Source organism: Leucopleurus acutus, assembly GCF_964270905.1.
Source record: "Leucopleurus acutus genome assembly, chromosome: 12".
Classification (NCBI taxonomy): domain Eukaryota; kingdom Metazoa; phylum Chordata; class Mammalia; order Artiodactyla; family Delphinidae; genus Leucopleurus; species Leucopleurus acutus.
Genome location: NC_139154.1, coordinates 48,440,951 through 48,462,601, shown reverse-complemented (window position 1 = coordinate 48,462,601; position 21,651 = coordinate 48,440,951). Strand labels below are relative to the sequence as shown.

The window sequence follows — 21,651 nt, the reverse complement described above, 5'->3', positions numbered from 1 at the left end:
CCTTTAACACTGCCTTGGTAAGAGACCTTATCCAGGTTCACGATGACCAACAGGCCTAATTAACACCTCCTACCTTCATAGCCTAGCTTCAAGCCAATATTTGCAATGTTTGTATATCTAGTTGTCACCTGAAACCAAACTAGCATTCACCCCCGCCCCCCGCCCCCATCACACCATTTTCTGTTAAGGGCTCTGCCAATTTTTGTCATTCAGAGTCAAAACCTTGGTGTTATTCATTCATTCAACAAGCATTTAAATACTATTGAGCACAGATAAGAATTGTGCTAGGGATGCTGGGGTATACAACAGTAAGTTTGACAGAGTTTCTGACTTCCTAAAGGCTTATAGTCTGTCAGGAAAGACACACAAGTGGGGACCCAAACCATTGTAGGGATATTAGAAAAGACTTCCTGAAGGTAGTAATGATGAGGGTGGGTGGGTGAGGAGGTATGTTCCATGGGTGAAAGCATAGGAAGAGAAAGCATGGAGGAACCCAAAGACATACTGCTGAAGCACTGGGTAGCGGAAATGGAGAGGAATGGGAGAGACATGGAAGAAGCCTTTCAAGCATGAAGGGTCTGGTAAACTATGTTAAGGAATTTGGACTATCTGAAGAGTAGGAGGAAGCCATGATCTTTGTATTTTAAAAGAATTAATCTGCTTATCCTTTGAGAATTTTCCCTTTCTCTTCCACCCCCTGAATCCAATCTGTTACTAAATTCTGTCCATTTCTTATCGTCTAATTTGTTCCTTTATCTCTATTCCCATTGCCACCCACCTTAGTCCCTGCCCTTCTCGTCCCATGCTTAGATTAAGAGCCCTTTCACCAGTTAGTTTCCAGACTCTCCCTCCAATCTACACTGTACACGAAGACTAGACCAACAATCCCCAAGTGCTACACCAGGATAGCAGTGAAGTCCAAGTCACCCATTTTGGCGCTTGCGACCATCTCTATCCTATCTAATATTACCACTTAAAATCAATTTCCAACGAGGCCAGATAGTTTCCTCAAAAACCCTCACCAAAGCAGTTTACTTTCATTCTTCACCCTGCAACCTTGTAACATTATTCCCTTCTCCCCCTGGTATAACGCACGCCTGGGGCATCCTGAGGACCTCAAGCAACAGCTCTTCCACTCTCCTTTGATTTCTTCTCGACCAGTATAGACTGGGTCACAGATCGAGGTCTTCATTTTCTTTTGTCAGAAAGACTCTCTCACATCCTACTCGCATAGGCCTCACAAAGCCTGGCCAGGGTACTTCTTGCGCTCAGAACACTAGCCAACTTTAATTGAACTGTACGGGGCGGGGTTTGAGGGAGTCTGAGGGCGCGGTGGAGAGCGAGCTGACACGCAGGAAGATGAACCGGAAGTGCCAGGTCCCGCACAAAAGAGCTTCAGACAAAACGCGAGAGGCCGGGGTAGAGGAGCGGAGGCGGGGGACAGTGGGAGACAGTTGGGGAGAGATACTGGCGAGGAACAACCTCCCAGTGTGCCCCAAGGAGGCCGCGGCCGTTGGTGGGCGTGGCCGCGCCAATCTCGCGGGAGGGCGGTTGGGCGGGCCGTTGTCCCCGCGGGCGGGGCGAGTTGCTAAGGAAATGACTGCCCGCAGCGCCGCGCCGCGCCGCGCCGGCCGGGCGGGGTCTGAAGCGGCGCCGTTTCCGCTTCCGCTCCCTCTCTGCTCCGGTCCCGTTACCGCCACCTGGGCCGCCTCGCGCCTTTCACCGGCACCTTGCGTCGGCCGCGCAGCCGGGCCCACTCCTGACACGCGCGCACCCGGGGCTCCGGCTCCGGCGCCGGCACGGGTCGCGCTCCGTTCGCCTGCCTCTGAGGCCGCCGGTCAGCCGCCGCCATGGGTGCCTACCTCTCCCAGCCCAACACGGTGAAGTGCTCTGGGGACGGGGTTGGCGCCTCGCGGCTGCCGCTGCCTTACGGCTTCTCCGCCATGCAAGGCTGGCGCGTCTCCATGGAGGTGAGGCGGGAGGGGCCCATAGGCTGACGGCTGTAGGGCGGGAACCTGACGGAGAAAGGGAGCCGGGGGGGATGGGGTCATCCCCGGGGAAGGGTCCGAATCGAGAGCCTGTGACCGCAGCGGCAGATTGGGGGGCGACAGCGAGAGCGGGGCCGGGGCCGAGAGGGAGCTGCCGGTGCTAGGAGACCGTGTGACGGTGGCCAGCTTGGCGGCGAGGGCTCGGCCATGTGGGGAGAGGCACCTTCCGCCCACTGACCGACCTCCCCGTGCCTTCGCTTCATCCTCTCGTGACAGACTAGCCCTCCAGGCTCGTAAACGGTGTGAGGTTTAATGTGGGAGTAAAGATGAAGAGAGGGACTATTTATCCATTGACTTTTGCTAGAGAGAGGCGGAGAGATGTGAATGACTGTACTTAAAAAAAAAAAAGCGATGTGTGAGGCGTCTTTGGACGAGGAGTTTGACAGGAAAGGAAGCCACGCAAATAGTCCGCTTCAAAATCTTAATACCTGGATGCCTGGCCCTGGGCACCACATGTTAATTTCAGAGGTTTGACTTGACCTCCAAGAATTGTCACTCATTTGTATTCTTTCAGGGCCTTTCTTGGCCTTTGGAAGCCTTGAACTGTGTCAGTCACTATAATTTCCTTTAAAATGATGCCTGATGTTTTTTTCTCACTCGGAATTTTTCTAAAACTTAGTAATTGTCATTTTGCCTGTGCTTGTTGTAGCTTATAGTTTCCTTGATTTTCAATCATTTCATCAACTTTTTTTTTCTTATCCTACAGAGAACTGATTTTTCTTTTATAGAAAAATTTACTATCGATAAAAGGGAAAAATGGGAAAATTCTGGATAAAAAGGAGTAGTGTTGGGCAAATGGGTGTGAAACTACAAAGGAGAACAGAGAAAACTATGGTAGGAGGGAAAGGAAGAAAGACATGTGTAAGACGTGTTTTTGTGAAGAGTTTTGTGAGGTCTAGACAGAGGAGCCAGGGAAATGCGCTAATTATGTCTGGGATCGAAGGTTTATCCACTTACTAGGTGGGCTTCAGGTAACAGCCAAAAGTCTCCCTTGGGAATTTCATCAAATCCCTCACTCCTCCCTGTGGTTAGCTCTGGAATGACAGTATAAACTTAAATGGTTTGTTCTCAGCCTCACATTTTATACCCACGGCAGACTTTATCATCTGCTTAAAATCTCAGGAATGGAGAGGATCCTATATAGTTCATCTCACCACATTTTACAGCTCAAAAACCGACGCCCAGAGAGATTAGGTTACTTGTGCCTTGGTGGAAAGAATCTGTAGGATGAAAATTGTTCAGGACCTATACTACACACTGTTCTCATCTGTGTCAACAGATTTCTCTATGGTGCACAGTACTGAGTTTACTGGGTGCTTGGTAAATGTAATTGTCTGGCTGGTAGAAATATCTGGATGTAGCTTCATTGTCAATCTGGGGTTTGGGTTAGCTGGTAATTTGGAGGTTCCAGTTCTATGGCATTTTCTGTTAATATTGTAAGATTTGAGGTGACTATCTCATGTCACAGTAAGGCTTTTCCTTTGGGTTTCTTATTCCATATTTTCCACTTTCCTCTCTGCTGTGGTTGTTCCACTTCTTTGTTACTCTTTCTAGTTTTCTTTATGAATTGAGTTGCTTGGATAATCAATTTTCCAAGTCTTTTGCCCAGTGATTCTGTACTGTTTGCTTCTTCTCTGCAGGGCATTTCCCTTTATTTTTGGTTTCTCCTCTGGTAATTAGAACATAACTGTTTTCATCAGGGGCTGGCTGTTTGGTTTGTAGAGATCTTGCTAGACTATTCCTTAGATCCTAATCTTCCTCCTGAGAGATAACCACTTAGGGTTTTAAAATCTTATGCGATTTCTGAATTTCCCTTTGTTTGAATAGTTAAGTAGACCCAATCAAATCTTGAAGTCCTGTTTGGGATCCTGTTCTGCTGCATTGATACTTTTGCTTCTGGCTTTGTTTCCTTTCTCCCTGAAGTGTAACATAGTTTCTTTGCTATGGCAAGAAGAGAACTGACTTCTAGCCTCTTGAGTGAATCTTACCTTTTCAGAAAGTGTACTCCTGTCCCTCTTAACCTTTAGGGCTGAATTTCACCAGTTTATTAATTCTATTGACCTTATTTGCCTGGTCCTAATGATTTAGTTGAGGTAAGTTTATCACACCCATACACATTATAAAGGTTACTGAAATCCTGACTGATGTATAGTCAGCCTTAGAGAGTACTGTTTTATCCCTTCTCTTGAGGCAAGAATGGCAACTATCAATAGCTGGCATTTTATACTTTCTGCCTCTCTCCAGCCCCTCTTGCTGTGGAACCAGGGTGTTTTGAGGAGGGGTAATCAAAATACCACAGTTGATGTTCCCTTCCCTTCTTCCTTCTCCATGGTTTGGAGGGACCCTCAAGCTGGTTGAGGTATGTATTTTGGGGGTTAACAGGTAGGTTGTGGAAGGGTGCCTGAGAAATATATATGGAAAGGCTCTGAGTTTCTGATGTCTAATGAGAAGTCCAATCTGAAAACAGTTTTAGTTGATGTAGTCTCAAAAAGACTAGAGTACTTTTAGTTTTTGGTTATGAGGTTCTCTGGAAGTGACAAAATTGCTTCCTGTGGGGAATTAGGATATCTATATCTATATATCTATCTTATATTTGTCCCTTTTAAAGGCAGCATCAATACCTAGAGTATAAATTTGAGTAGGCTAGCTGTTTATTGCCATATAGAAGCTGGCTTATTAGTGATCACAGAGGGTCATCTAGAATTGAATATAGATAATGTTGAGCAGAAAGTTCTTAAAGGTACATGCATGACAGTTTAAATCATTATATTAATAGGGGAAATATAAAATGAGATACCACAAGCATGCTGTGGGGTTCCACTTGAGAGAGGGCATCTGAGGCTGAAGAGCATTTATTGTTTGTACCTCAGATTAGTGTCTCATCTTAGCTTAAAGCACTTTTTACTTACTGAACCAGATCAGAATTCCTTTGTCTAGGATACAGTTAAGCAACTTTCATAAAAGGGCATTCTTTTTGATCAGCATGCAGTTCCTATTCTTTACAATTCAAAATTAGCATGAAATGATATCGAATGTATGCCATTAATATAAAGAAATTGTTTTCTACTATACTATTCCTTTATAAGTTTTCAAGCAACTGTAAGTTACAGTCAGAACTTATTTCTCAAGATTTCAAGAATATTTTACATTATTTCTGCTGCCCAATCCCCTAGCAGTTAATACTGCTTCTGAACCCCTGACCCTCTATTGGGTTACCATCTTGGAATTATACTTTCAGAGGTAAGGGCTTGAATTTGAGTGTAGAAATTTGACAGATCTGATCAGTAGTTCTTGCCACTGTTAGCTGCCATTAAAATTGTGCTGTCTGGAAGCACAAATCTTTAGAACTGAAAGCATCACTGATGTTTAATGACACTGTAAACTGAGTACCAGTTCCAGTGGAGTTGTTGTCTGTCTCCCTCTAAGTCTAGTTCAGAGATGGAGTGTTTCAACTTTAATCATGCATAGTACTTGAAAATGTATATACAGGTCCCTTTTTAAACAACTGTATCGAGATATAATTCAGGTACCATATCCATTTAAAGTGTACATTTCAATAGTTAATATACTCACAGAGTTGTGCAGCCATCACCACTATTAATTTTAGAACATTTTCATCACCCAAAAAAGAAATCTTGTAGCCATTATTAGTCACTCCCTATCCCCCCTCCTCTAATGCCTGGCAACCACTAATTTACATTATGGATTTGTTTATTCTGAACATTTCATATAAATATGTCACCTTTTATGTCTGGTTGCTTTTTACTAAACAATATACATATATTTTAAATTAATTAATTAATTTATTTTTGGCTGCGTTGGGTTTTCGTTGCTGCGTGCCGGCTTTCTCTAGTTGCGGTGAGCTGGGGCTACTCTTCACTGCAGTGCGCAGGCTTCTCATTGCGGTGGCTTCTCTTGTTGCGGAGCACGGACTCTAGGCACGCGGGCTTCAGTAGTTGTGGCATGCAGGCTCAATAGTTGTGGCTCGCAGGCTCTAGAGCACAGGCTCAGTAGTTGTGGCACATGGGCCTAGTTGCTCCGTGGCATGTGGGATCTTCCCGGACCAGGGCTCGAACCCATGTCCTCTGCATTGACAGGCAGATTCTTAACCACTGCACCGCCAGGGAAGCCCCTAAACAACATTTTTAAGGGTCATCCAGGTTGTATCATGAATCAATCAGTACGTCATTCCTTTTTATGGCTGAATAATCTTCCATTGTATGCACATTTTGTTTATTCCTCCATCAGTTGATGGTGGTTTGGATTTCCACCTTTTGGCTATTATGAATAATGGTGCTATGAATATTCATGTTCAAATTTTTGTGTGGAAATAAGTTTTATTTCTCTTGAGTATATTCCTAGGAGTAGAATTGCTGGGTCATATAGTAACTCCACGTTTAACATTTTGAGGAACTGCCTGTTTTCCAAAGTGGTTGCGCCATTTTGCATTTCTACCAGCAGTATATGAGGGTGTCAGTTTCTCTACCTCCTCCCTACACCTGTTACCTTTTTTTTTTTTTCCTCCAATTATAGCCATTCTGGTGGGTGTGAAATGATGTTTCATTGTGGTTTTGCTTGTATTTCCGTGATGGCTAATGATATTTGAGCATTTTTCCTTGTGCTTATTGGCCGTTTCTGTATCCTTGGAGAAATGGCTCTTCAGATCCTTCATCCTTTTGTTTGTTTGTTTGTTTGTTTTGGCCATGCCGAGCAGCATGTGGGCATGTGGGATCTTAGTTCCCCAACCAGGGATCGAACCCGTGCTACCCTGCAGTAGACGTGCAGAGTCTTAACCACTGGACTGCCAGGGAAGCCCCTGTTGGTGTCCTTTGAAGCACAAAAGTTATTAATTTTGATGAAGTCCAGTTTATCTGTTAAGAGTTTCATAGTTTTGGCTCTTACATTTAGGTCTGTGATCCATTTTGAGTTAATTTTTGTGTATGGTGTAAAGAAGGGGTCCAAGTTCAAACTTTTACATCTGGATATGTGTTTGTCCCAGTGTCGTTTGTTTTTGTTTTTTGTTTTTTTAGGTATTTATTTATTTGGCTGCATCGAGTCTTAGTTACGGCACGCAGGATCTTCGTTGCAGCGTGTGGGCTTCTCTTTAGTTGTAGCGCATGGGCTCTAGAGTGCGAGGGCATTGCAGCTCAGGGCTTAGTTGCCCCGCGGCATGTGGGATCTTAGTTCCCTGACCAGGGATCGAACCTGCATCCCCTTCATTGGAAGGCAGATTTGTAACCACTGAACCACCAGGGAAGTCCCCATCATTTGTTAAGAAGCGTATTCTTTTCCCTTTCTGAATTATCTTGGCATCATTGTTTAAGATCAATTGACCATAAATATGAGGGTTTATTTCTGGACTCTTAATTCCATTCCATTGATATATGGTACCACACTGTCTTGGTTACTATACCTTTGTGGTTTTGAAGTTGGGAAGTACGAGTCTTCCAGCTTTGTTCCTTTTCTTGTTTCTTCTTTTCTGGGTCCCTCGTATTTCCATATGAACTTTAGGATCAGCTTGTCAGTTTCAGTACAAAAGGCATCTGGGATTTTGATAGGAATTATTCTGAATTTGTAGATGTATTGATGAGTATTACTATCTTAATGATATTAAGTCTATAGTTTTCTTGTGATGTCTGTCTGGCTTTGGTATCAGGATAATACTGGCCTCATAGAATGAGTTGGGAAGTGTCACCCCATCTTCTGTATTTTGGAAGAGTTTGTGAAGAATTGCTATTAATTAGTCTTTAAATATTTGGTAGAACTCACCAGTGATGCCATCTGAGATTGGGCTTTTCTTTGTAGGAAGTTTGTTTGTTTGCTAAAATACACATAACATAAAATTTACCATCTTAACTATTTAAAATATACAGTTCAGTAGCGTTAAGTAGATTCACATTATTGTGCAACCAGTCTCCAGAATTCTTTTCATCTTTCAAAACTGAAACTCTATACCCATTAAACCACTCCCCATTCCCCCTTCCCCCAGCCCCTGACAACCACTGTTCTACTTTCTGTCTCTATGAATTTGACTACTCTGTGTACCTCATATAAAGACAGATTTGTCTTTATGACTGGCTTATTTCACATAGCATAATGTCCTCAACGTTCATCCATGTTATAGCATGTGTCAGAATTTCCTTTCTTTTTAAGGCTTAATGATGTTCCTTTGTATGTATATATCACATTTTGTTTATCCATTCATCTGTTGATGAACACATGGGTTCTTCTACTTTTTGGCTCTTTTGAACAAAGCTGCTATGAACATGGGTGTGTAAATATCTCTTTGAGACCCTAATGGGAAGCTTAAGATCAAGGTGTCTGGAGAGGGCCCACTTCTTGGTTCATAGTGGCTGTGTTCTAACTGTGTCCTCACAAGGCAGAGGACCTCTCTGGGGTCTTTTATAAGGGTACTAATTTCATTCATGAGGGCTCCTCCCTCATGACTTAATTACCTACCAAAGCCCCTACCTCCAAATACCATCACTTTGGCCATGAAGTTACAACATAGGAATGTTAGGGAGACACAAAACATTCAGTCTATAGCACAGTGGTAATACATGCATATAATTTTAAAAGTCAGACAGTAATACATGACTTTTTTTTTTTTTTTTTTTTTTTTTTTTTGCGGTACGCGGGCCTCTCACTGTTGTGGCCTCTCCCGTTGCGGAGCACAGGCTCCGGACGCGCGGGCTCAGCGGCCATGGCCCACGGGCCCAGCCGCTCCGCGGCATGTGGGATCTTCCCGGACCGGGGCACGAACCCGCGTCCCCTGCATCGGCAGGCGGACTCTCAACCACTGCGCCACCAGGGAAGCCCAATACATGACTTTTTAAAACCAAAAATGTAGTTCCCTTTCCAACCACCTTCAAAAGTTTTACCTTGAATTGCAAAGATTTAGATAAATTTAAGTATCATAAACCTAAATGATTGATCAAGTGACACAGGAGCCTTTGCGGATGTATTTGTAACCTTAGGAAATTGACATCAGGAAAGATAACCGGGTCTTTATTAATAGCAGATCCACTGGTGTCTAGAAGGTCAGAAGGGGCTGTGTGATATATAATTTAGTAAAGCAAGACATAAGAGCCCTCATTCAGGTGATCTGTGTATTCTGCATCATTTCTTTCATACCACCTCAGTGGTTATTGTGTTATGATACAACTTTAGGTTTTGGGTAGTAAATGAAAGAGGAGGTATCCCTAAGATATTTGTTCTGAGGCAGCTGGGAACTCACCATCATAAGTAAACATCCTGCTGTACTATAGAACATACTGTTAGGCCCCAGTGCTGTAAAGAAATTTAAGACAGTCTGTTTTCATGCTGTTTTGGACCTAGGACTCCCTTTTCCCCTATGGAATGTTGGATAACAATACAAGATAGCATTTGCTGAATGCCAAATTATTGGTAGAAGCAATAAATATTAAAAGAGTTCGGGTGGGGAATGATCACAGAGTATTGGTGTGATGAAGAAAGATCTCTTGGAGGTGGTGAGACTAACTGGACCTTTAGGAAAGAGTATAAATGGTAACAAATGGGGAGGAGGAAAGTGGGAGAAGAAAAGTATTAGACGAAAGGATAGGAGGAAAGACTAAAGCAGGCATGCTTACTACTTTGCTGGGGTAGGGTGTTCAGTATCAAGAGTGTCAAGAGTAGTTTCTTTTGGGGAATGGTATGAGTTAAAGAGGTTAGGTTATGGAGATGGATAGGAATGATTACTGAGTGCCTTAAATTGCCAGTAACTTGTATGAAATTAATCTAATGCAGTAGAGTCCATTGAAGGGCCTAGCAATAAAATGTTATATTAGGGAGATTAATCTGGCAGCTGGATGTATGTAGGCTGAATTACAGGGGGCAGAGAGTAGAGACAGGAGAGGAGTTAAAATACCATTAAGAATAAAGTAATCCAGGATCACAGTTATGAGGGAAGAGTCAGCAGGACTCAGTAACGGTTGGTGGAAGACAGCCAGGAAGTCAAGGAGGACTGATATTAGGTGTTGCTAGGAGAGTTAAGATTCCATTGACAGAAATAAGACATGTAGGGGAAGCTCTGATTTTTTTGGAGACTGCTAAGTTCCTGTTTACATATATTAAGCTTGAGGTGGAGAAGGGATATCCTGTAGAAACAGGCAATTGGAGGTATAGAACTATATAGTTCTTCACAGAACCCAAGAGAACTTTTGAGAAAGCTGACATGGTTTGTACTATTTAATTACATACAGCCGTTGGGGAGAGTGAAACCTGCAAAATGGCTATTTGGATTGCTGTTATAGTGACTGCCTGCTTCGTGAAGTATGATCTTCATACTTCATAGTATGAAGGAGAAGGGTTTGAGTTTAAGAGGAAATGTTAATCTAGAAAGAGAGGAGAGGGACTTCCCTGGTGGCGCAGTGGTTAAGAACCCACCTGCCAATGCAGGGGACACAGGGTCAAACCCTGAGCCGGGAAGATCCCACATGCCGCAGAGCAGCTAAGCCCCTGTGCCACAACTACTGATGCTGCACTCTAGAGCTCGTGAGCCACAACTACTGAGCCCACGTGCCACAGCTACTGAAGCCTGCACACATAGAGCCAGTGCTCCGCAGCAAGAGAAACCACTGCAGTGAGAAGCCCACTCCACACAATTGGAGAAAGCCTGCGCACAGCAACGAATAGCCAAAAATAACTAAATTTATTTTAAAAAAGAGGAGAAATATTGCTTCTGAGGCAGAAGTGAAGGAGATGTTAGATACAACTATGGAGAAATTTTGAGTTAGAATAGGGAAGATGAGGTAGATCTTGAAATAAGACCTTGATCTAAGTAAAGTAAGAGGTTAGCTCATCTGCTGTGAGTGAAAGGAAAATAACATTGAGAGCTTGAATAATGTGGGAAAGGTTTGTGACTGACCGTGGTTAATATATTTAAGAGTCAATGCAGAATAGAGAAAAAAGTGCTAAATGGAAGTAGTCACCACAATCAACATGATTTCATGACATTTTATGACTAGTGATACTTAGTGGCTCTGATTCAAGTGTGAAGAAAGCATTTGGTCGGGTTATACAAGGTTGGATGAGTTTTTCTAGATTGCTAAGAGACAGAGTTGAAATATGCAGTACTTAGCTCTGACTCAGAAAAGGACAGAGACAGACAAAGGTAAAGGTATGTAAGCTATGATTGAAGATATAAGGGGGAAATTGAAGTGCTTAGAGAAGGTAGAGCAGTTCCAAGTGATATAGATCCAAAACCTCACCAAGAAGTTGAGGAGAAGGTAATGTGGAATGGTTTTAGGAACTGAGACCTCAAGGCATAAGATGAGTCTTTATTGTGGGCATTCCTCTTTGAGAAAAAGGATAGAGAAGACAAATGTGAACCAGGTACTGAATTTCAGAGCAGAATATATATACTTATATATTATGTTCCAGTTTACAAAGAAGTTTTACATCATCATCATGATAGTCCTGTGATGATATGAGTAATGTAGATATTCTTATTCCATACTATAGAGGGTAAAATTGAGGCACACCAATGTATAGCTGACCAGAGATCACACAGTATATGGTAGCTTGGCAGCTTAAGGACAATCATAGGTTTCTTTTGTTGTGGTCATTATTCAGAATGGAACGATATGGCTAATAAAAATAAAAATCTTGAAAAGTAGGATATAATTATTACTCAGATTTCACCCTCCACTAAGTTTGATGTGTGATCTTACAGACTTCTGACATATACATAGATACCTAATTTTTTGCTTTTTATCACAATATATTGTGAACTCATTTCTGAATGAATACATATTGATCATTTCTGACAGCTGCATATATTCCATTGGAGGGTTGTACTGTTTGTAATCTAATCTATTCATGGAAATTTAGATGGTTATAATTGTTTTTTATTATAAGTAATGCTGTAATGAACATTCTTCCTATCTTTGTTTCCTTGTGTCAGTAGTCCCATAAAATAAACTTTTAGAAGTCAAATTACTAGATCAAAAGACATGCACATTGTGGTACATATTACCAAATTGCCGTCCAGGAAAACTAGTAATTTATATTCCTGTTTGATCAGAGTACATGAGAATGTGTTTTTATCTTCACTCTTATTATTACTGGATACTATTCATCTTTTTCATCATTCTAATTTGCACAAAAGGATAATTCCTTGTTTTTTTAATGTTCATTTCTTTGATTACTATTGAGGTTAAATATTTTTTCCTGTGTTCAGTGTTGCTAGATCTGCTTCAAAGTCACATGATCTTGTGAGGAACAGATGAGAAGTCAAAAAGATTTTTTTAAATAGAGGTGTGGGTTCAAAAGAGATGGTACACCAACCTAAATGTCCATCAACAGATGAATGGATAAAGAAGATGTGACACATATTTACAATGGAATATTACTCAGCCATAAAAAGAAACGAAATTGAGTTATTTGTAGTGAGGTGTATGGACCTAGAGTCTGTCTTACAGAGTGAAGTAAGTCAGAAAGAGAAAAACAAATACTGTATGCTAATGCATATATATGGAATCTAAAACAAAACAAAAAAACGGTACTGATGAACCTAGTTACAGGGCAGGAATAAAGAGGTAGACATAGAGGATGGACTTGGGAACATGGGGTGGGGGGGGAAGCTGGGGAGAAGTGAGAGTAGCATCGACATATATACACTACCGAATGTAAAATAGTTGGCTGGTGGGAAGCAGCAGCATAGCACAGAGGGATTGGCTCCGTGCTTTGTGATGACCTAGAGGGGTGGGATAGGGAGGATGGGAGGGAGATGCAAGAGAGAGGGGATATGGGGACATGTGTATGCATATGGCTGATTCACTTTGTTGTGCAACAGAAACTTAACACAGTATTGTGAAGCAATTATACTCCAATAAAGATCTATTTTTATAAAAAAGATGATACAGCTGTGATTTAGAGTACGTTGCAGGACAGAGAAAGACCAGTTGATTCTCTTGTTCCACTGGGAAGCAGTGGACAGGAAGAGTGCTCCTCTCTCATCTACCAAAAAAGTGAAATTAGTTGGACCAGCCTCTCAAATTTTAGCATATATTGAGTCTTTTTAAAAAGACATTTCTTTTACTTTTGAAAAAGCTAAACATTCCCATGGTTAAGTCTTGCTCCCATCAGTCTGTCTGCACCCTCATGCCCTCCCACAGTTTACTTTTATTAGTTTTCTGTGTGTCCTTGTAGTATTAAAGTATGAGAAGGCAAATGTCTATTCCTGTGCTCCCTCCTATACAGAAAGCAGCTTACTAAATATATCATTATGCACTTTGTTTTATTTAACAAAATATCTTGGAGATATTCCATGGATTTTTTTTGTTTGTGTTTTGTTTTTTTTAAGGAAAGCAATATTTGTGGATCTCCAATATTCACTAAAATGATTTTAATGTAATGTTACTTATATGTGTACAAACATAGAACTGGACATAAATTACATGCCAACAAACCAAACTACAAAATCAACAGAATTAAAATCAACATAAATGTGACACAACTGTTTTGCTGAAACTAATCAGACACTCACAGCATGACCAAGGTAGTGACAGCTGAGGTACAGTTTCTTATGGGTTTGGCATACCTGTGCTATACTGTGTCCCATGCCGATTCTCTCACTGCTTTTGTCATCCAACCCGTCCCTTCTCACTTTTTCTTTATTTCATAGCATTACCATCTTTCCATGTGAATTATGCTATCATTCTGTATGATTTACCTATTTATTGTGTTTGTTGTCTAATATCCCTCACTAGAATATAAGTGTTTTATGAAGTGTGGGTCTTTATTTTGTTCACTGATATATCCTGAGCACCCAGAACACATACTAGCACATAATGGATATTCAGATATTTGATGAATGAATGAATGAACAAATGAATTCTTAGGCACATTAAAGTCTGAGAACCACTGTAGAGGATGCTGTGGTAAAAGACAATCATAAAAGGCAAGAAAGTGCTAAGATGTTGGTGATAGGAGAGGAAGGCCCAGTAAGATAAACCCTGGTCTAGAGGGATGGGAGGTCAGTGTGGCTGGTGGTAGAGCGGTTGGAAGAGGGAGAGAGGAAGAAGATGACCTTTGGTGTGTGGTGTTCTTCTAGATCCTGGGGATGAGGCTAAGAGGCAGTTGTGTCAATGACCATAGATAAGCCATCAGAGGCCTTCTGTGGACGCCCATTAGCTTCTGGGGCACTTTCTCCTGGAGACAATCAGAGGGAAATACAAGAAAGAGTAGCTCCTTTTCAGTGCTCTCCTTCCCTACTTTAAAACCCTAAGTTTTTGTTTTTTTTTAAAGTGAGTTTTTTTTTTTAAATTAATTAATTTATTTTTGGCTGTGTTGGGTCTTCGTTTCTGTGCGAGGGTTTTCTCTAGTTGCGGCAAGCAGGGGCCACTCTTCATCATGGTGCACGGGCCTCTCACTGTCGCGGCCTCTCTTGTTGCAGAGCACAGGCTCCAGACGTGCAGGCTCAGTAGTTGTGGCTCACGGGCCCAGCCGCTCTGCGGCATGTGGGATTCTCCCAGACCAGGGCTCAAACCCGTGTCCCCTGCATTGGCAGGCAGACTCTCAACCACTGTGCCACCACGGAAGCCCCTTTTTTTGTTTTTTTTTTAATTTATTTTTGGCTGAGTTGGGTCTTCTTTGCTGCGCATGGTCTCTCTATAGTTGCGGTGCGCGGGCTTCTCATTGTGGTGGTTCCTCTTGTTGCAGAGCACGGTCTCTAGGTGTGTGGGCTTCAATAGTTGCGGGACACAGGCTCAATAGTTGTGGTGCACGGGCTTAGTTGCTCCGCAGCATGTGGGATCTTCCTGGCCCAGGGATCAAACCCGTGTCCCCTGCCTTGGCAGGCGGATTCTCAGCTACTGCGCCACCAGGGAAGCCCCCTAAGTTTTATATTCTAGACTTGTATAATGAAGGAATAGTCTTATTTTAGTGACAACAGAACTACTACATTCAGGTCTCCTGACTATCAGTATAATTAGAAAATTTTAAATACTAATATCTGAAAGACAAAGGAGAACTATTAACTTTACTAACTAATCAAAGTAAATAGCTAGGGGCTTCCCTGCCGATGCAGGGGACACAGGGTCGTGCCGCGGTCCGGGAAGATCCCACATGCCGCAGAGCGGCTGGGCCCATGAGCCATGGCCGCTGAGCCTGCGCTCCGCAACGGGAGAGGCCACAACAGTGAGAGGCCCGCGTACCCCACACACACACACACACACAAAGTAAATAGCTAATTATATCCTTTTTGTCTGTAGAGAATACCTGAAAGGAAGGTTGGGTTGTTTTCCAAGATGGGGCAGGGTAAGCGGCAGTACCCTTTTATCTAGGTCTGACAGTCTTGCCTGAACTTTGGCTTAGCCAGGAATATTAGTTTGGGTGGCAGTTTTATTAATAGGAGAATTTGATCAAGCCCAGCCTCCCAAATAAAACGTTCGTGTAGCAGGACCATTGCAAATTTCTCTTCAGGTGTGCTGTGCCTTCAGAGTTAAATGGTATCTCAGTTCCAGCTGGGGATAGGAGATGGGATGGCTGATTTAATGGGGCATTGTAAATTCCAGTTAACAAGTACTACACACAGTGTAGTTTAATAACTATTTGTTGGAAAGATTCCTTTTGTAAATATATCCTCCCCCTAGCCTTGGGGGTAACTTCTTAAATGAGTTAAACTTTAAGAGAAAAGGGGAGTAATTTGTTTAGATGGTGGTTTTAGGGGGGTGGGGAGTATTAAATGTATGTAGCTTTACCAATTTCTAGTGCTTTCACTCAGGCTGTCTTAGGATTCTCCTAGAAACTTTTTAGGTCGGTAATGCCCTCAGGTTGCTTTTTGCTATCTTCCGTAACATTTTCTTCCTTTAAGTTCACTGATTCATAGAATGGGTCTGGAAGTGACTTTGAAGATCCTTTATTCTGGTTCTTCCCATAGTTGCCACAAATCCAAAAGGGTCAGGTCTAGAGTTCCAACAGCCAAACATTCTGCCATCTGGACTGAGATCTCCTAGGCTGAGGCTGCTAGACTGCAGAGGTAGTGACCTGATTCATCTCTTTCCCTTCTTCCCTCCCTTCGTCCTTTCCTTTTTCCCCCTCCCTTCCTTTCTCCCTCCTGTGTACTATTCTTATTTATCATCCCATCTTCCTTTCTTATTTCTAGGCCATGTAGGTCAGCCAGGGAAGGGTTAGTGAGATTAAGGTGTAAAGGCAATCCTTAATGACCTGAGGTGCACAAGGAAGAATACCCTTTGACCTTAAGAAATGCTGATTATGCTCTTTTTCCTAGGATGCTCACAACTGTATTCCTGAGCTGGACAGTGAGACAGCTATGTTTTCTGTCTACGATGGACATGGAGGTAACTTTAGCAGATCATGTGGTAACATTCTAGGACTAGGACCCCACTTCCAGGTCCTTTGTTCTTTTACTTTCCAGGGTTCTGGTCCTCAGATATAATTTCCTGCCTAGTGCTATTTTTCTCTATTCTGCCATTCGTCCTTCCCAGGAGGATAGTGTATTGGTTCTTAATCTCACCAGGCCTTGTTTCAATCCAAGAAGTCTCTTCCTACATTAGCATTTATCTCTTTTTCACTGAAAACTAAGTATACAGGCGAGAAAAGACATGGGCTATATTAATATAGCCCTGAGAGAGGTGATGGTGAAATCCATTTTCTTGGTCAGAACTTCCCGAAACATGGTCTTTTAAATAGGTTTCAGTTGTGCTAAGACATTCATCTCCTCAATCCTTGGGATTCACTCTAGAATGGTGTGCTGATATTATATCACTTTCTATGTGTGTGAAGCTATGCTCTGGGTGACTTTACCTTTGTTCTAGGGGAGGAAGTTGCCTTGTACTGTGCCAAATATCTTCCTGATATCATCAAAGATCAGAAGGCCTACAAAGAAGGCAAGCTACAGAAGGTCTGTCTTCCCACACTGTTCATTCTCCATTTCTGCAGACTTTCCCTTTTTTTCCAGTCCTTGGCTTTTCCTTTTTCATTGCCACCCAGCTTCTTCTTATTGTATTTCTTAAAGAATTCTGTACCTAAAATGAGCTTATTCCCACTTGATCCTTTTTAGAGCTACCTTATTGATTCCTAAGTCTCTAAACTGTTTTTTATTTGTCTGTGAGTGTCTCACAGCTTGGTGGATCACACTCTAATTTGCATCTCATCCTCGTGCCCAGGCTTGTGTATAGGCAGTTCATTTTGTACCCGCGTACTTCTTCCTACACTTGCCTCATACTAGTTTGATTATATTCAGGCTTTGGAAGATGCCTTCCTGGCTATCGATGCCAAACTGACCACTGAGGAAGTCATTAAGGAGCTGGCGCAGATTGCAGGGCGACCCACTGAGGATGAGGATGAAAAAGAAAAAGTAGCTGATGAAGATGATGGTGAGTGTGGCATCTTTTGTTTGAAAGGAAATTGGCATATTAAAGAACTGCTCTTTAATACATATTAGTTGTGTGTCAGTTCTGAAAGATGGCTTCCTAGGGACCTGGGAAATCCTCATGTTAAAGAATCTCCTGTACTACAGGTGGTTATGAAAAGGTGAGAGAGGATTAACCTTTGTTGAGTTCATAGTGTTGTAGTTGTAAGCATTTTTATATACATCATCTTTTGTCATTGCGATTGGGTCTTTCTGGTTCATTTTAATGTTTATGTGATCTTTTTTTTAAGACTGGAGCTGCCTTTAGCCATAGCAGCCAGTCATTAAGCCTGAGCCCTAGGCCTGGACTAGTAGCATTGTGGACTTCCTGGGTCCTCAGCCAGATTAGGGTTTCCAACTTACCAATAAAAAATGAGAGGTGACAGGGAACACATATAGTAACTAGTATTCCTTTGACTAAGAAGGGAGTGCAAGACAAAGACCAAAGGAAGTCTCTGGAGGCTGATGTTACTTGAGGAAAAGGGAGCAAAGGGCTGTTCTTCTGAGATTTGATAAGTGTGAGAGGAGCCTTAGGAGTGGGAGGTGGTGGGGAAGTTGGAACTCAGGTTGCAAGGGCTGTGGAGGTAGTAAGGGACTGATTCCATGAGGAGTCTGGCATGGGGTGCTGATTTAGCCTCTCCCCTGCAGTGGACAATGAGGAGGCTGCACTGCTGCATGAAGAGGCTACCATGACTATTGAAGAGCTGCTGACACGCTACGGGCAGAACTGTCACAAGGGTGCTCCCCACAGCAAATCTGGAGCTGGGACAGGCGAGGAACCAGGGTCCCAGGGCCTCAATGGCGAGGCAGGACCTGGGGACCCATCTAGGGAAACTTCTTCAGAGGAAAATGGCCCCACAGCCAAGGCTCACACGGGCCTTTCCTCCAACTCGGAATGTGGGACTGAGGCAGGCCAAGGTGGGGAGCCTGGCACTCCCACTGGTGAGGCTGGGCCTTCCTGCTCTTCAGCCTCCGACAAGCTGCCTCGAGTTGCTAAGTCCAAGTTCTTTGAGGACAGTGAGGATGAGTCAGATGAGGCGGAGGAGGAGGAGGAAGACAGCGAGGTAAGGGCCCAGTGGGGGCAGATAGACGTTGAAGTTGTAGAGAGGGCCTGGTTGGTCGCCGTGCATAGCTTTCTACTCTTTTCTGTCTATTTTGACATCATCCCCCAACTACAGTCTAAGCTTTTTTAAAATTCATTATCTCCACCAACACAGGTACCATTAGCCCTCTTAACCTCTTCCTTTGTTGACATTATAACAAACAGATCTAGTTCTGGCCTTTCAGAGTCTGTCTCCTGGAGAGAGAACAAGAAGTTGGTGGTTGTTACTTTGGATATTTGGGTTTTTCTGGGCAACTTATTTTCTGGTCATGTTGCCTGGAAGGTGCTTTTGGCTAGCAGCTCTGGCCTTGCCTGAGGTTTCCTGCTGGTGACCGCTGAACCTAGTTCAGGATATTAGTTATATCCATCCTAGTCCTCTCTCCCGTCCTCCACATTTTTCTGTCATGATCATATATTTGCATCTCAGTGTTTTAAGGATCTATGTTCAGTCAGGGCCTCTTGGTTCTGAGCGTGAGTTGAGGGGAGGGGGCAAGGAGGTCATCTCAGTCTCAGTAGCCTGGGATTGTCACTCTGGCAGGAATGCAGTGAGGAAGAAGATGGCTACAGCAGTGAAGAGGCAGAGAATGAGGAAGACGAGGATGACACTGAGGAGGCTGAAGAGGATGAGGAAGAAGAAGAGGAGATGATGGTGCCTGGGATGGAAGGCAAAGAGGAGGTGTGTGGGGAAAGGAGGGCAATGAGTCTGGAAAGCCAAGAGGCCAAGTGTGAATTCTCTGATTTTGATTTTGGGAGAAGCGTCCCTTCCTATCTTAGCACTGAAGTCATGGTCATGGAAGGATTTACTCTGCAAGGGGAGTTAGGCCTTTCGGGTAGAATTATCTCAGAAAAGGGAGAGAGTGTGCTATATCTGGAAAGATTAAAGCTGTGCTCCTCTTGTCTATTAAAGTGCTCTTGCTGGTCCTAGTGAGATGAGAAGACATAGGGGAATGATTACAGCTGGTGTCCAGAAGCTCCCATGATGGTCCTTTTCTTCCTTTTAAGCCTGGCTCTGACAGTGGTACAACAGCAGTGGTGGCTCTGATACGAGGGAAGCAGTTGATCGTAGCCAATGCAGGAGACTCCCGCTGTGTGGTGTCTGAGGCTGGCAAAGCTTTAGACATGTCCTATGACCACAAACCAGAGGATGAAGTGGAGCTAGCACGCATCAAGAATGCTGGTGGCAAGGTCACCATGGATGGGCGAGTCAATGGTGGCCTCAACCTCTCCAGAGCCATTGGTAAGGGCCAAGAAACTATGGGAAAAACTTCTGGGGTCTTGTTCTCTGTTCCAGACTACCTATAGCAAACTTTAATCTTCATGGCCTTTTTATCTTTCCAAGTATTTTTATATCTACTACCTATGTCCCTTAATCATCGCTATGAAATAGGTAAAATAGGTATCACTTCTAGATGATGAAAAAACAGGTTAGTGACTGACCTAAGTAAGGTTCAGCAACCCAAAGACAGGGCTGAAACCAGAAAAACTAGAACTCACTTCTCCATTCCACTAGATTATGGAACTTTGTAAAGAAGGGAAATAAATGGCAGGGTTTGACTGGCCTCAAACACAAATCTGTGTGAAGTGCTCAAACTACTTACTCATCATCCATCCATTCCTTTACTTCAGGAGACCACTTCTACAAGAGAAACAAGAACTTGCCACCTGAGGAACAGATGATTTCGGCCCTTCCTGACATCAAGGTGCTGACTCTCACTGACGATCACGAATTCATGGTCATTGCCTGTGATGGCATCTGGTAAGCACTGGCGGAAAACCCTAAAATTCCCTTTTTTCCCCTGCAGCATTACTTCTAGGGCTCTGAGCTGCTTTATCTTCCTTCTAATGGCTGTAGTCAGCCCCTTTTCTCAGGCTGCTCTAGAATTAGAGCCTAGATAGGCAGCAGCTTGGTGTCAAGACCCCCAAGCCTAAGGCAAAGCTGAGAAAAATCTCTGTGGGTGTTTACGTTGGCCTGAGCCATCTGTGACCTCTATCCTCTACTCTGCCTTGCTGGGACTAAAGAAGATTCTTACTGTTGTTTTTGACCCCAGGAATGTGATGAGCAGCCAGGAAGTTATAGACTTTATTCAATCGAAGATCAGTCAGCGTGATGAAAATGGGGAGCTTCGGTTATTGTCATCCATCGTGGAAGAGGTAAGTCCCAGGGTAGAGGAGAGAGGGTGTCTGGTCTGTGTATCCAAGGTTTTCTCTTTTGGCCTGAGTTAAGACCAGAGCCTGGGAGTATCACTAATTACTGACAGATACTAAACTCTGACTAGAAAGTTTCACTTTCCCTCATTTCCCTGACTTATCCTTATGCCTCATGCACTAGCAAGTGGCCTGTTTTGTGACACCTGTTGCCTGTTCCCCTCCTTCTGCCACCCTGTCTCAGCAAGGCCAGCCCTTGAGACTTTAGGTTCCCAGGAAGGTTTTCAAACTCTGAAGCTGAGCTACCCCATCCCTTTTGTAGCTGCTGGATCAGTGCCTGGCACCAGACACTTCTGGGGACGGTACAGGATGTGACAACATGACCTGCATCATCATTTGCTTCAAGCCCCGAAACACAGCAGCACTTCAGCCAGAGAGTGGCAAGCGGAAACTGGAGGAGGTGCTCTCTACTGAGGAGGCTGAAGAAAATGGCAACAGTGACAACAAGAAGAAGGCCAAGCGGGACTAGCGGTTGTCCAGACCCCTGCCCACCTAGACTGTTTTCTGAGCCCTCCAGACTGAGACTGAGTTTTGTCTTTTTCCTTTAGCCTTAGCAGTGGTTATGAGGTGTGCAGGGGGAGCTGGGTGGCTTTGCTCAGCCCATTCCAAAGAGGGCTCTCCCTCCACACAGCAGCCTGGGAACCTCTGCTGTCCTCCCCAGCCGCCTCCTTGCTCCTTGGGGCTCATCACCGGTTCTGTGCCTGTGCTCTGTTGTGTTGGAGGGAAGGACTGGTGGTTCTGGTTTTTACTCTGTGAACTTTATTTAAGGACATTCTTTTTTATTGGCGGCTCCATGGCCCCCAGCCGCTTGTACCCGCTCTCTGTTGTACACTTTCAGTCAACACTTTTTCAGACTAAAGGCCAAAACCTAATCGTGCCCATGGTGTCCTTTTTTCTCT

General features: G+C 43.5%; 1 protein-coding gene across 1 annotated transcript; it reads left to right on the top strand.

Annotated features, from left to right (window-relative positions):
• Positions 1–1,699: 1,699 nt before the first annotated feature.
• Positions 1,700–21,628, top strand: PPM1G (protein phosphatase, Mg2+/Mn2+ dependent 1G). The gene is made up of 10 exons (XM_082851694.1): positions 1,700–1,970; positions 16,303–16,372; positions 16,850–16,935; positions 17,278–17,410; positions 18,094–18,509; positions 19,086–19,223; positions 19,550–19,784; positions 20,174–20,303; positions 20,596–20,698; positions 21,015–21,628. The coding sequence occupies exons 1-10, from the start codon at positions 1,851–1,853 to the stop codon at positions 21,219–21,221; spliced, it is 1,638 nt and encodes a 545-aa protein (XP_082707820.1). The 5' UTR covers positions 1,700–1,850; the 3' UTR covers positions 21,222–21,628.
• The last annotated feature ends 23 nt before the right edge of the window (positions 21,629–21,651 follow it).

Excerpts from the sequence above, each read along its gene's own strand:
- PPM1G (XM_082851694.1), top strand. The coding sequence starts at position 1,851 with ATGGGTGCCTACCTCTCCCAGCCCAACACGGTGAAGTGCTCTGGGGAC. Across the intron at positions 17,411-18,093 it reads AGTAGCTGATGAAGATGATG|TGGACAATGAGGAGGCTGCA; the intron begins GTGAGTGTGGCA and ends TCTCCCCTGCAG. Across the intron at positions 19,224-19,549 it reads GGATGGAAGGCAAAGAGGAG|CCTGGCTCTGACAGTGGTAC; the intron begins GTGTGTGGGGAA and ends CTTCCTTTTAAG.